The sequence below is a fragment of the Diadema antillarum genome, unplaced genomic scaffold (genome assembly GCF_040938485.1).
Source record: "Diadema antillarum isolate AM-2024a unplaced genomic scaffold, OU_Dant_1.0 seq00000908_RagTag, whole genome shotgun sequence".
Lineage (NCBI taxonomy): Eukaryota > Metazoa > Echinodermata > Echinoidea > Diadematoida > Diadematidae > Diadema > Diadema antillarum.
The window spans coordinates 35,995-52,290 of NW_027271765.1; the positions used below are offsets into that span (position 1 = coordinate 35,995).

General features: G+C 37.4%; 1 protein-coding gene across 1 annotated transcript; it reads left to right on the forward strand.

Annotated features, from left to right (window-relative positions):
* The first annotated feature begins 5,894 nt into the window (after positions 1–5,894).
* LOC139741165 (cholinesterase-like) lies at positions 5,895–16,008 on the forward strand. The gene is made up of 8 exons (XM_071651758.1): positions 5,895–6,260; positions 7,315–7,474; positions 8,492–8,569; positions 9,918–10,036; positions 12,809–12,979; positions 13,535–14,166; positions 14,784–14,965; positions 15,887–16,008. Exons 1-8 carry the CDS (start codon positions 5,895–5,897, stop codon positions 16,006–16,008), a joined length of 1,830 nt encoding a protein of 609 aa, XP_071507859.1.
* The last annotated feature ends 288 nt before the right edge of the window (positions 16,009–16,296 follow it).

A 16,296-nucleotide genomic window follows, 5' to 3' on the forward strand; every position in this document is an offset into this window, starting at 1 on the left:
TACATCTGACGATCTTGCCTCATTGGATCACCGCCCGACATGTCAGACATGCTCTGACCTAATAGTCGACCAACACAAGTGGGATTCCTCGGACTGTGGTTCGATACATTTCGGTGGGTAGCCGGAAGCGATAAACTTTGCTTCCGATGAGTGAGCGAAGAGAGAAAATCTCTGTGGAATTGGGGTATAACGCAGAAAAGTAGGGCAACATCTACAAAGAAATCAGGGTATGGAACTAGCCAAGAAAAAAAGTATTGATGTTAACCCCCCCCAAAAAAAAAAAAAATAAATAAATAAATAAATAAAAATAAATAAATGAATAAATAAATAGATAAATGAAATAAAAATAAAAATAAAAATAATTAAATAAATAAACAAATAGATAAATAAATAAATAAAATAAAAAAAAAATAGCGTAACAGGCAAATTAAAGTTCAGATGGGTACTGCTTGGCAGAAGTATACACGGAAGGGAGGAAGGAGATGAGATAAAAGTTGGAACACTTGACCTCAGTTAATCTTTGTCGGTTTTCTAATTACGCAGAAATAGTAGTCCTCCTGTCGCTGCATGTGATAGCTCTATTATGCTTTATTGAACCACTGCCAATGTTATTAGCGTTGATCCCCGATTTCAGAGCATAGAGTGGGTCATAGTCCATATTTTTTGTCTTCTCACACCCTGAATTTACAAATTATGTGTTACTTTTCATTGTCATGGACGTGTCTTACAAATACAACGCTGAATAATTTGTGTGGAAACTTCATAAATGAAATGAAATGAAGGAATAATGAATAATTCATCTATGCACCAAAACAATTTAGCTCCATGACAAATTAGAAAGATTGTCAATATCCACACTGTATCTTTTACAATCATTTAGCCAGGTATAAGTCAAATGGCTGGACCACCCATTGGACGAGGGTCTTGGTTTAAAAGCAAAAAATAATTGACAGGATAAATTCTTCCTTGAACAATTCTAAATACAATATTGCATGGAACATATCTTCATGTAATTGTCGTTGTCCACTATAGCCATCGCTTACATTGCACGTTAGTGGATTTTTCTATACGATGTCAGAGGCACAATACATGAATCAATAGACCCAAAATATTCTTCTTCTTTTTTTAATTCTCCATCTCTTCTCTCCTATTGTGGTGATAACACAATGTTCTTCTTTTGTTTTTCTTGTTGTCAGAGGGATCTGAAAACTAACGTTTTCATTCAAATGGGTTTCTCCATTTCTAAAGTTTACAGATTGCCTTGATTTGAGATTCAGACGAACAGAATGAAAATTTCATGTTGCATTGATTGCATTTTACTCTTTTCTGTTACCTTTTTTTTAAATGACAATCGGGACATGCTAACTTGCGAGTCATATAAGTAATCTCAGGTAACTATGGACGGTTTTGACTATTTCCGTCAACCCCAACCAAGCTCATATGACCCCCACTTACCCTTACTTAGTAAACATGTATACCGAATATGGCGACAAACAGCATCAATTTGGAAGATACAAAAATTCTCTGTCCGCCAGCCAATATTTCAGAAAACTGTCCTTATAAATCTACGCTTAAACATTCATGCATTGCGGTGATGCATGGTATGATTAATTAGTTATATAAAATTCAACTCTGCTAAGAAACTATCTGGCTGCTGATTTGAAAAAACAATCAAGTTATTTATCGTTTCGAAAGAGTTTAGGGCTCTTACACTTAATTCTCGATATACTTGAAGTTGCTGGTTTTCTTGCTACTCGGCTGCAAAGCACATTCCCCTGTTTACAGTGATTTTGAGGAACGTGAAAAGAAGATTGGATAGAATTTCAGAATTATCTTGGTAACAATATCAAGAAGAAAAAAAAAACTACTTACAACATTTGTTCCAAGGTATTGGTTCCGGGGTATTTTTTTTTCCCAAGTTCATTGCGTCACTGTCGACAACTAGGGATAGCCTGAAGATAGTGTCGCTTCCCGAAAAGCAGTATATAAGAGGTTCGAGTCCCGTTGTTCCTTTTTTGCGACAATTTAGTTAAAGATCAGCAGTTGCGATATTACAAATTTCATTTGTAGAGGGAGACAAATTGGAGAAATCTCACACCTCAACCTTCACCCCTCATGCTTAATTTCATTTCATTTCATTTCATTTCATTTCATTTCATTTCATTTCATTTCATTTCATTTCATTTCATTTCATTCCAGTCTTTATTGTCCATATCATGGACATTTGTTTTGTTCACATGTTTTTTTACAAAACAAAAAATATACCATACACAATTACATGAGCAGCATTCAAATGACATATAAAACATATGTTCTCTTGCCCTCTTGCTACTTACAGTATACCTACTCCTAAACATATCAATATTTTTACCATAAAGCTTTTGAAGATGAGATATCTTTTAATATCACAAAAGCAGTTCCACATTCAATATTGTATAAGAGCGTACAAGGAACTGTCGCTGAGGCACTACTAAACACTTAGATAATATACAGTTGGCCTAAAGTATTAGGAGATACAAATAAAAAGGAAATGGTGTGACTTGTCATTTGCAGATCGCAGGGTTTTATCTACGTGTCGTGTTTTTTGGACTTTGTGATCTCTTTTCTGAACAGACTGGGAGAAGGTATGCACTCTTGTAGTTCCTCGATTAGTTATATAAGTTTGTCCGATGCGCGGATTAGCCGCTAAAGAATAAATCATACCAATACTCTTTACACTAGATTTAATCGAAAGTAATAAAGATTCAAATGCACGTCTAGAGCCTTGCAACCTAACTATGGAGCCCAGGGGCGCATTGTTCAAATTCTAATCTCTGACAAAATCTCCCGTTTGTAGCGCAGGCAAGTTTTCGGATAAATTCTAGAAGTAGTTTTCTGAATGTAACTAATTATGTGATATTCGATACTTTCATATCATAGGCAGTGTACCTTTGAATATATTTTCACAATAAATGTACATACTAGTGTTGTTGAATAAAGACAAGCATCAACGACTGAGTCTGTAATGTACTACAGTTGTCCGAGTGTTTTAAAATGGCTGTTTCAAGCTGATCTTTTTTGTCAAAGTTTTGACTTGAATTCTTTCCTTTTTCCAGAGCAAATAACACTCACAATGGTGACATTTTCACGGATGAATTCATTATAAATAGTAAGGAATCATAGGAATGAAAATGTCACAATGTAAAGCAGTAGGTACGGTGACAGTTTAAAAGCCCATCCGTTTATGAAGTTCTACTTGTAATCGTGATGCACGAAGTTGAACGAGAATAGGATGAAATTCTTATCAGAACATTGATGGGAAAAACCGCCTTAACAGACTTTCGCTGATAAAGAAGAAGTTGACACAAAAGCAAGAAGAGAGCTGTTGTTTGAGATGTACCAATATATTTATAAATAAATAAATAAATAAATGAATATATATATATATATATATATATATATATATATATATAGTAAACGAAAACAAAGGAGAATTGACTAGAAATGTATACAATTGATAAGTAAAAAAATTAAGCAAAGAATCCCATTTTCTTTGCCCAATTTTCACTTATAGAAAAAATAAATTACATATATGTATTATATATATATATATATATATATATATATATATATATATATATAACCTATTGTGTTTTTTATTTGCAAATTGAGCAGGTTTCTGGATGCATGTTATGTTCAGTTGTCATTGTTCTCATGGTCACAAGGAAATGCGTCACTGTTTAAGAAAAGAATTTAAACAAAATCGCATGAAGAATGTCATCGTCTATAATAGACTAATCAATTATGTCATATGCAATGAAGTAATGAAATCACAACGTATCCAAAGTGAAAATGCCTCTCCTGACCTGCACGCTGAGGGCGTTGTCCACTGGTTCTGGGTCTGATTGACATGGGGTTTCTTTTCTCCCAAAGACAGAAAGTCCATTGACCTGATCTCATCTGAATAAATACCCACTCAAAGACATAATAAAAATTCTTCCCCCTTTGATGGCAAGATATCTTTTCTCACCTAAACCACAAAGGATTGTCAACGATATTTACTCCTGCCCTCTTTTACCATTCGTTCCCGGCTCATTGTTTGGCAACTTGAACAACATACACACTTTACTAACTTCTACCTCTCCTTAATTCCATGATACGAGACAGAACAGAATCTGTCATGTTTGTTTAACGAATCCTGGGCCCTGTTGCATGAAAGTTGAAATCAAATATAAGTCAGAAAATCAAACGTAAGTCTTTGAATACTAAATTCTGATTGGCTGCCAACGGACTTATGTTTGATTGCAGCTTTTTAAGCAACAGGGCCCTGATCTGCATCCACATCGGTGTTATAGTGAACAGACGAATTCATCAGGAAATGAGCTTCATTTCACATTAAAAAAAAAAAGATGTATTCTATCAAAAACTAACTTCCAGAAAGTTATGAAGCAGAAAAAGCATTGTGGGTTAATTCGCACCTCTAAAAATTATGTAGGACCAACAAACGTATCAGGATGAGAAGACGCTCACTACCCAAGCAGTGGATTAAGTCACAGTAGCCTGTTTATGCTGTGACTGTTTTTATAAAATGATACTCTTTTGCTGCTTTCCAAAGGTCTGCTACGGTGACTGCGGTAGTCACGTGTTTCCAGTCACGTGTTGCTGTGAATCGTCTTCATATATAAGGGAGATTTTGAGACCGCCACTTCTTTGAAATCTCTGTCCATTGTTCTCAGGGGTTTTTCGCACTTCATGTCACATCAATGTCCGAATCTGGCGAGATGTTTTCAGTTAGGATCAGCAAACAAAACAAAACAAAACGAAAAAAAAAAAATCTCATTGATGGATTGTTCAAGAAAGCAAAGCTGATAGTGATATCCACGCAAAAACTTTAGAGGCAAACAAACACACACACACACACACACGCATATATATATATATATATATATATATATATATATATATATATGTGTGTGTGTGTGTGTGTGTGTGTGTGTGTGTGTGTGTGTGTGTGTGTGTGTGTGTGTAGGTAAGTAAACCAGTAGTATGGGAGTTCATTACATAACAAGTGTTCTTCTATTGCTATTTACAAGAATACGTCGTCTGTTGTCTTTTTCCTTCTTTACCATGGCAATGAACGATTCCGCTTTGTAGTGTTTGGTGTGTCTCCAAACAGATTCCGCTACTAGGGGGACGACATCCTAATCTGTGATTTCAGGAAGTTCAAAAACAAAAAAGTGTCTACTGTTGTTTTATCCCCTCATGATCCTCTGATTTGGGGGAAACAAAAGCACGTTTTGACAGCCTCCATAAAAGAGACGGTACAATCTGAGCCACACCCACTTCAATTTGCATAGATAAGCGTTTAAAATTAGATTTAATTGCATTGTGTCAAACACAGGCGGTCAAGAATTGAGGTGTCACACTTCACCATTCAAATAACAACCCGAGCTAATCGCTAATGCCCACACATTACCGGCAGAGATGTAACAAGTCACACTTGGCAGCGGTCTCTTTACATCTTGATATCTGAGAAGGCCCCTTAGGCGCTCTGTTGCTATAGGTCGATCTTTCTTTGCAATATTTGCTTACCAAGATAAAAACAGAACTAGCTCTGCTATAATTAATGAAGCACTCTTCGACGTAGAGCCGGGCTGTTGAAATAGACACAAGTCCAGGCAGTATTTGATAAACGTTTATCTCATCAAGGGCTCTCCATACCTTGAGAGTTCTTCGATCAAAATTGGTTTATTAATAAACAGTGCGAGGATGAACTAACATTTTGAACAAGTGAACGAATCAGAGCCCCTTATCGTTGGCGACGTTCAAGTATAGTACTCTGTATTTGAGTGCGGGGACTTCTGGAGACTAATTTCAAATTTCGTCGTTGCGGGAAAGGGGGAATGCAAGGCAGGATGCACAAGTTTGATTTTTTCCCACTGGCTTCTTTCCTGGGTCTGGTCCTTCTCGTCGTCGACGTCGTAGGTGACCAGCCGGTGGTCGACGTGCCGAACTTCGGACAGATCTACGGGGAGACGATCCCGTTCAAACACGATTACCCGTCCTATAACACGAGCGTGAACGTGTACCGCGGAATACCGTTCGCCAAGAACGCGTCCAACTACAGGTTCATGAAGCCCGAATCGATGACGGAGCTCGAAGGCGGGGTGCTCAATGCCACCGAGTACAGAACAATTTGCTGGCAGCTACCGGAAAGACTAGAGAGCCGGGAACAGAGCGAGGATTGCCTCTACCTCAATGTGTGGACTCCAAATCCTCAGGTGAGCTTTACTGCGAGCCAACAAGTATAAATAACATCTACCCGATCTTTTATGTTTTCTTCCCTTTGAAATGGGCTTTCAGTGTGCAACCTGTATTTTTCAATACTCAAATTGGATGTTTGACTTCGGAATAACGAAAGGAAAATTTATTAGTGAGAAGGTAAAAGCAAAGATGAACGTTCAACCTCATCAGTGTCCAATTGTTGTAATTACAATTATACCATTGAATTGATTCAAAGTATTGAATTGAATTAAATGGAATTGAGAGTAAGGTTCTTCTTGAGATATTCTACCTTTCTTCAATGTGCTTTGGTTAAACGTTGACAAAGAAAGCGACAAACTGTCACATATCGACAAAGTGGTAGTTCATTACTCCATCCTTTTACTCATGTTTGTTGTTGTTACTAATTTTCTGGGACTGCCTTGTTTCAAGTGATAGACTGATTTCAAGGACTTAAAAAACTAAAATATTGGATCAGAAGCCGTCGAAAGCTTGTCATGTCATTTCAAATTTCATAGTCCCAATTGGCACTGTCAGCACAATGTATACACATGCACAGTGTTGTCAAGTCCAAGAAATTGGCATTCTTCGGGTTTCTAACGTTACCATACACTGACATACGGTTGTATTTGTCGCTTCTTGAAGATATTACGCGTGATAATATCAACATTATGTATGTATGTATTTATGTATATGTATATTATATATATCCAGAGAGAGAGAGAGAGAAAGAGAGAGTGAGAGAGAAAAGGAGCAATAAGGAGATCGACAGGGTGACCAGTTACCGCTGACAGCTTACTTTTTGGTGTATATTTAAATAAAAAGGCAACAATGTCAAAATATGCGATCTGCCTTCTACTAGTAGTTGCCCGTTATCCATCTACCTGATCATCTCGTTAATGACAGTGTCATTCTCATGTTACATGGATTTCTGTAGAAAGATCAAAACATTTCTGATTATTGGATACTGCAACAACAACAACAAAATCCCAAAACAAACATCACATCTTGGCTACTCGCTGTGTTTTGAACGTTCCTTTCAATGCTACTCAGCCGCAAAATGCACCGGTCATGGTTTGGTTTCATGGCGGAGCATTTGTTCTGGGGGCGGGGTCGTCTTGGAGTTATGAGGGCCACGCCCTGTGTGCCATCCATGGAGTTGTCCACGTGACTGCCAACTACAGGCTGAACGGCTTCGGATTCTTGTCCACGGGTAGATATGACATTAACTTATCATAGGCACAAAAAAGACTAGGTCAGAGTAATAAACAAAAAAAAAAACAACAAAAGAAAACTGTCGATTTATTAAATTTGACTTATGTAGTTATGCATTATGTATTTATTACAAATTGATAAAACGATTATGATTTTTGTGATGGAGTATAAATGGTATTTTGTTTCACTCTTTTGTGGGATGGATCTAAATGATGATTGAATTGAATCGAACTAAACAGAATCGAATTCAATTGAATTGAAGTGAAATGACTTCATTTTATTCTATTTATTTTCCTGTCTTTCAAATGGAAAGTAAGACAATGAAGACAATATTACCAAGGTACAGTTCAAATATAAAAATTGTGGTTAAAGCATCATAGTTTGCTTCTTGCAAAAGAAAAATAACTCATGAATTGTAATATATAGGCCAAAATATGCCAACAAAAAGTTGTACATATGTGTGTATAGACATACGCTTACACACACACACACACACACACACATATATATATATATATATATATATGTATGTATTTGAGAGCTATGCTCCGTTTTTAAGATCTTCAAGATCTAGGATTTATTATTATTTTTTACGTCGTTCTTTTTCTACTGATTCGTTTACTTATATATATATATATATATATATATATATATAACATAATGATTAATCATACATTATTAACGATATTCTTAACTGTATTGAGAATATCAAAAATAATCGAAATGTTTTTCAAATATGCCTTTGTCATCTAAAATGTTTTCAAGGTATAGCAAATTTTCATCTAACTTTAGTTAGTTTTAAGTTAGGAAACCGGCTGGCGGGAGATAAAGTGAACCGGTATCCTAGTAGGTCTCCATCGCAGTACATGTTTGAACTTAATACAAAGAGAAGTTTAATTCTCCAGCAACTACTGCACACTGCATGTTCAATGCAACCAACTGCTCTCTCTCTCTCTCTCTCCTACTCCTCCTCCTCCTCCTCCACCCTGCTTCACTACCCCCTCAAATCATTCAGGAGATGATGTACTACCGGGCATGTACGGGATGTACGATCAATTGGAGGCTCTGAAATGGGTCAATCGTAATATCCAAGGTACTATTATTATATTTATCATATCATATCATATCGTATTGTATTATATGATATGATATTGTGTTGCGTTACATTATATCATATAATATCATTCTATATAATGTAATATAATATAATATAATATAATATAATATAATATATAATGTAATATAATATAATATAATATGATATAATATAATATAATATGATATTGTATTATATTATATTATGTTATATTATATCATGTCATATTATATTATATTATATTATATTATATTATATTATATTTTATTACATTATATAATATTATATCATATCATATTATATTATATTACATCATACAGAATTATATGTAAATATATTGTTATACTGTGTGGTGTATGTATCTGGTACAAATGTCGCAGGAAGTAAATCGAGATGCACTTAAGATAGTAATCATATTGCATCTTTATATCAGATGATTTTCAATCTTATTTGTTATGTCACAAAGTGGCCAAATAGGCCACCCTGTATGAATGCAGGTTTGTGTTTAGGGTTTGTGTTTCGGTTTTCTCCTAACATTTTATGGTTCGTAACCTTTAACATGGTCACCAGTTCAATAAATTGGTCACTCCCACAAAGCCAACCCACACAGTCCATTTTTCTATGTTCATATTCAACACATATCTCGCAGCGACAAACTATGTCTTGAATATGAAGAGAGAAAATGGATGATGGTTTAGCGTTTATGGGAAGGACCAAGTTATCGACAATGTGGCCATGTTGAAGGTTATGAACCACATAAGATTAGAAGAAACTCTAAACACGAACCTGCAGTCGTGCTGGCTGGCCTGATGATTTGACCACTTTCATTGATAGATCTCATCCACGCAGTGAGACATGCATTGTTCCTTCACAATAACACGCAACTTGGAAAAAGTGCATTTTGTCATTGTTGCCTTTAAAGTTTGTGTGCTCAGTCATGCATGATGTTTGTCAACATAATAGGTAACAATGGAAAGAGGAAGAGTTCCACTTTACTCACGACTAACATTGCACTCTCCATAGCTGACAATTATGAAATATATAGTAGCCCTCCAAAGTTGGATAACCTTTTTTTTTTTTTGATAGGCACTGTAGAGGTGATGCCGCATTACAAAAAACATCGAAAGATGCATTTTTAAAGTGTGGTTTTCTTTTCATTCTTGAATTTATGCGCTCCATAAGAGGAAAGGACCGAGCGGATACTCAGACAAGAGGCAGCAATTTCTGATGTAACTACCTGTCAAAACTTGCTGATATTTATCTTTTAGGTGAAATTGTACCTGAATTCTTCCTTTATCTTTTAATGTGAGCTACGATGACCTGATTTTTACCCTTCTGATTCAAGCATTCGGTGGCGATCCAAACGAAGTTACGATCTTTGGGCAGAGTGCAGGAGGAGGTAGCGTTGGTCTTCATCTCCTGTCGCCCGAGAGTGCCGGCTACTTCAACAGAGCAATCCTCGTTGTGAGTTCACACAAATTTGCAATTTATTTTTTTTTTATCATAATGTTTGTGCTTTTTTGAAGGACTGTACAATCTTATGACATTTTGAGGTGTGAGTTTTCTTCAATTTCTCTCTCTCTACAAATTAAATTTACAAGATCGCAACTGCTGATCAGTAATTTAACAAACATGTCGGGAAAAAAGGAACTACGGGAGTCGTACCGGTCATCTACTGCTTTCCGGGCAGCGAAACTACCACCTGACTATCCCTGGTTACCGGCAGTCACTGGCAGTGACACAATGAACCCGGAACAAATACCCAAGCTCTGAAATTCCGTTATTGTTATGTTAAGTAGTCGCCAAGGCGGACAAGATATCAATGAAAGCAAGAGAAAATTATTAATCAGAGGGGTGATGGTTGAGGTCTGAATTTTCTTCAATTTGTCTCCTTCTGCAAATGACATGTGTAAGATATCGCAACTGCTGATCTGTAATTTAACAATCATGTCGGGAAGAAAAGGAACCATGGGACTCGAACCTGCCATCTGCTGCTTTCCGGGCAGCGACACTACCACCAGGATATCCCTGGTTACCGGCGGTGACACGATGAACCTGGAAACCAGGGATAGCCTGGTAATATTGTGCTGTCGTTCTTTTGTTTGCAATGGCATCCTTTGCTAGTAATAAATAACATGTCAACAACGACGACAACAATAAATACATAAATGAATAAATGGGAGGCATGAGCATATGAAAATGTGTTTCTTATGCAAAATCAAATTCATAATGAGGACCTTTGACTTCATGAAGCTGAAATGCCTTTGCACGGAAGCATTCTCATTATATACGGCGCCTTGCTCTCTCGGGCAATATTTCTGTAGATAATAATCATATCGCTAAACTCAACTTCTGTCATAGTCCAAGTTTAAGCAGTTTTTTTCAATAGTATACCTTTGATGTGTACGCGGAGGATGCCGTGCCGATAAAGGTCCAAATCGATTTTTGGGGGGTGACTCGGTGAAATATCGATCGTGATAAGAATAATTATCATTTCTCAAAGAAAAGAGAAATATGAACTTATGTGGCCTTCCTGATTGGCTAATGACTTCTGCAGACGGCAAAACTAACACGCTATCAGCAAGTAGTGATAACTGACTGACTTGTTTGGCTTTCCACTTCGTAAATGAGTGCGCGTTATCTCTCCGAAAGATACCGTATAGATTTGATTAGTTTCAGCGAAGGTTAAATCAATATTGTTAATCATTGCGGCTGCCAGTTTCTGTTGGATGTTGCCTAATGGTAGAAGAGAGAGGTAGAAAACTAATACAGATATATTAACAGAACGGAAACATTTTGACTACACAAAGAGTTTTATCGTAAAACGAGCTAACTCCATTCTTGTTACGTCGAATGATTAAAGCTGGTAAAAAACAAAGAAAATAATAAAAATGCAGGATATTTTTAATCATAACTTCTAGAACATGTAGAAGATCCCTTGTCATGTTACTAGTGAGGTATTACTGGAAATGTTTTATTTTGCTCTATCTGATGATGGACTTACTTTGAAATGTTTAAAAATGGCGCTTAGCTCATTTTTTTTTTGTTGCAATAAAGCTCTTCATGTATATATATATCAGTATGTTTCATGGAGATGAAGTAGGTTTAATGAGGCGTGAGGAGGAGCGAATAGAGTAAAGCGTTTGGCAAAGTTGAAGCTGAATTAGTAGCAGCAGTTGCAGCACGAGTAATAATAGCGTTTATTTTCTCACTATATCATAATGTAAAAAAGAATAAAATGCACATAAACATATATAACGAGCGAGAAGCTAGAAAGGGAAAACAGCTGGATATGCCCCAGCATCAGTTGTAACAACTTGGCCCAGCTGTTTTTTCCCTGGCGTCCATATTCTTACATAACACGAGCAGAGTAATAGGTTGACCATTTCTACAAATTATACAAGTAAGCATCACGTCCCGATAAAAACCATTCAAAAACTTAAAGAATGATTGCGAGCATAAACCGAAGTGACGGGCTGCAATACTCCAAGATATGCTCATAAAAAACCCTAATTAAACATATTTGCAATCAGTTACTTATGCAAAAATTTGATAGCATTTGATGTCCACACAAAAAACCAGCAAATTTCGACTTTTTTTTTTCAACTGGTAATGGAAGATAACCGAGTGCAAATTTCACTGTTGCGAAAAGATTTATTCATGAACTCATGTGCTGTCTGGGGCAAATTATTTGTATACTGCCCCATTTCTCTCTCTCTCTCTTTTCTTTTGATCTTTAAAATAACAACAACAACAACAACAACTCATGTGAGGTTTGGCTGTCACCAGTTTCCCCCTGTCATCTACATAATACAGGCACATGCGTGTAATTTCATGCAGTGCTCTAAACATGCGCACTTTTTGTTATAAAGTATTGTTTCTATCATTTTCTTTTTTTCTGCGAGTGTCGCCCATCATGTACCCCCATGTCTGACCCATAATTCAAGAGTTATAGGCTTAAGTAGCCAAGTATGTAATAGATCATTTGAAGTCTTTCTGCGTGTTTATTATTAACTGAGAGACGTAAAGTATGCGTGCCATCATAACCTAAAATATGCAAAGTGATACACCAGTTTCATAACTGACTCACCTTGAGGTGATTCTCAGCCTTCCAAGGTAGCTGAGCAGGAGGTACAGCACCTAACCACACAAAGTAGCTGCTGAATCTTGTTCAGTTAACAGTACGAGTAGTCGAAATAAGGTGTTAATGTTTGCTTGTTTGTTTGTTTATCCCAGAGTGGGACAGCTTCGAGTCCTTGGTCGGTGGAAACTGACGCTCAAAAGGCTCGAGACGATGCGTTTGGCGTCGGGGAGGCGGCCCGGTGCGATGATCTCACTACCAGCCAAGCTCTGGCCGACTGCCTGAGAGAACTACCCGAACAACAGCTGACGTTCGCCATCGACAGAGTATGTCGAACTTGAACTCTTTGGTGAAAAAATAATCGTTGTTTAGTCATTTAACAACATATTATGCTACGGTTACATTAATTCATTCAGTTATCCGAGTATCCATGATAGCGTTACAGTGTGTTGAGTATATCCTTGTAGATAAGCTGATGGTTATGCCACTGATATACGGCTGAAGACTGCTCTTTGTTCATAAAACTGATACACATCAGGTTATTGCTTTCTAGGGGTTTTTTATTGTTTGTAAAAGTGTTACACTATGCGCCTAGAAACATCAGTATTAAGCGCTATATAAATGTTATTCATTATCATTATCATTATCATTACTCTATGATTGTTCAGTGTAATCAAGGAGGTACCTCTTGGTGTTATGTATGGCTAAAATTGCCCGTGTAAAAATGTATCACTTGCATGCAGACATGTAATGGAACGAATACAGTTTATATTCTTGCTCATAATCGAAATCCGAAGAAGATCCAGGAGAAGGAGATGGGCGTGTGTGAAAAGGAGTCTGTTTTCGAGATTTGAAAGTTTCGTGCTGAATCTTATTGGCAGGTACTGCTTGAGACAACGAACGTGATCCCACTGGTACCTACCGTAGATGGCGAATTTCTCCCAGACAAGCCTCTGGAGCTCCTCGCCAGTGGGCGCTTCAACAAATGTCCGGTGATGTTGGGCTCTACGAAAGACGACGGAAGTCTCATAGCGGCCCGGGCCTTCCTCCGCGCCATTCCCGACGACGATCCACATGTCAACAGTACGCAGTTCCGCGATTCCCTGGAGCGCTTCACTTACACGTACGTCAACGACATCGTCGTCGACGCTATGATGCAGGAATACGTCGACTGGACCCTCGCAGATGATCCTGATGCGAACTACTTCTACAACTACATCGCTCTGGAGACCGACGAGGCCTTCGCCTGTCCCACCGACGGCTGGGCCAGGGTTTACGCCGAAAGTGACCAAGACGTGTATCTCTACCAGTTCACGCACTTGCCGAATCAGACCGTGTGGACGTCGGAAAACCTGTCGCCGGCCTGGAAAGGGGTGGCCCACGCCGAAGACTTGCAGTTCATCTTCGGCTATCACTTCAATCCGGCCTTGACGCGATGGCACGATATGCCGCGAGAGGAGGTCGACTTGACTCTTGACGTTATGCAGTACTACACGAATTTTGCTAAGACGGGGTAAGCTCAGCGTCATCAATGCTACTCGCAACCGATTTGATGATACTATACTGATAACTGCACTCCTCCTCCTCCTCCTCCTCTCTCTCTCTCTCTCTCTCTCTCTCTCTCTCTTTCTCTCCAGCTACAAATAACGCCCCCATGCAAGAATACCATGTTCTTGAAACTGTAGAAGTGGATTAAAGGGAATGTTTTGTTGTGTCTGTATAGAGTCGCAAACATTTAACATAATTATGCACAACCTTCAAAAAAAAGAATAGTGTTTGTTTCGTCTTTATGTTTACATCATTGACAGCGCCCATGCTTTTAAACCCTTATATATAAGATATATAAGGAATGTTCGGGTTTTTCATGAGTCTCTTTACATTTTGACAAAAACCCTGTTGCAAGACACTTTGTTAAACTGTAAGTCCCTCAAATCACACGCAAGGAACCTGCTGACAGGAATATAATGCGCCGAAAATGAAATAGGATTCGTTAATCTGAAAGTTCAATAATCAGAAAATAAAAAGATAGTATGTGCCAACGAACCGAATTTCAGTTCAGTTCAGTTTGGGATCAACTTACCTTGGGAATAACGAACTATAACCATTTACTTTTCTCTGGATGAAATTCAGAAATCCAAACCTAGAAACACCGGGCGGACAGCCAGATACATCGGAGAAGGCGTGGCCAAAATTTGAGGTTCCCGAACTGGCGTACAAGATTATGGATCCCGCCATGGAAAATGGCCGTGCTTTAAAATCGAGGGAGTGCAATTTCTGGAACGAATACCTACCGTCTTTAGTCCAAAGAACCAGTAAGCTACAGCATGAATTCTCATAACGTTTTATTTTGTATGGTCTGTGCAATGTTTGTCGTTCCATGCTGAAGAAAGATTTGGAAGAAAAACCGAAGTGAATGTTATCTACAGATATCTTACAGAAAAAGAAACACTAGTGTGCAGAAATAAATTTACGTTTTCATATCGAAGTATCTTGTATATATCTTACAACTTCCTGCCATATAGAAGAATATGAAGCAATTCCATTTTCATCAAAGTTTGATTTGAAGAATGAAATACCATCTCATAAAGTCCGACATAAAATAAAGTAAGTATTAAAAGTTTACACTAAATCTAAATGTATCTTTTTTACTCAAATGTATACTTTGAATGTTTACAAAGAATACACCCACGTTGAATAAATAAGTATTCACCTAAAACTGTCCTATTGTCTGGGGTATTGTAAACAAAACACATAATGAAAATCATGTTTTCCTCTCTAATTTGGTGACTGTAACTTCTTTCCCATGAAGGTCATCGTCACGAGGTTATTACAAGAATACAATGATTTCATATGAATTACTAACCTTATATTCCTTACTGTCATATGAAAAATGAAGATTTAGTAAAGATTTTTGTACAGTGCAATGAAACACTAATGGTACAGTGATGACATGATACCCTTTGCCACCTTCTGAGTTTGTTCTTACTTATATCACTGTTTCGTGAAACCATGGAAAAACTTAAATGTTCTACCACATTTTGCTAATTTGAAGTTCGATTTTGATTCAACAACTACACCTTTCTGTTTGTCTTAAAGTACGCTCTTTATAACAGCTAGTCTGTACATGGTGTTGAATTGCAGTGAAAATGGGATGTGGCGTGATGGCTCTAAAGTTGACTGAAATATCGTTAACAGCATATTATATTTCTTGTCTTACACCTTTTGTTTTACAGTGGACATGTCTGACCTAGAAGAGCAATGGCGGGAAGACTACAATCAATGGAAGACTGAGGACATGGTCGCTTGGCAGGCGGCTTTCGACGACTACAAGCAGACGACACAACCTTGCGATTAGATACAAGTGTATTTCATTTTAAGAGTGCTACGAGACTATTAAAAAAAATGTGATCATGGTCAATTTGTTTGTGTGTATTTGTTTTAAGCAATTTTTTTGTTGTAATAAGTTGATTTGAACTTGCCCATGTGAAATTTGGAAACACAAAGAAAAGTGATGTTTACGTGGAATACGTCCAAACTGCTTATCAAAGCGCGAAAGGAATGACATACCATGGTTTGTTAGACGAGTAAAAAGCGTTATGGTCGACGAAAATTCACAAGACTTAGCGAAAAACGATTGGAAACT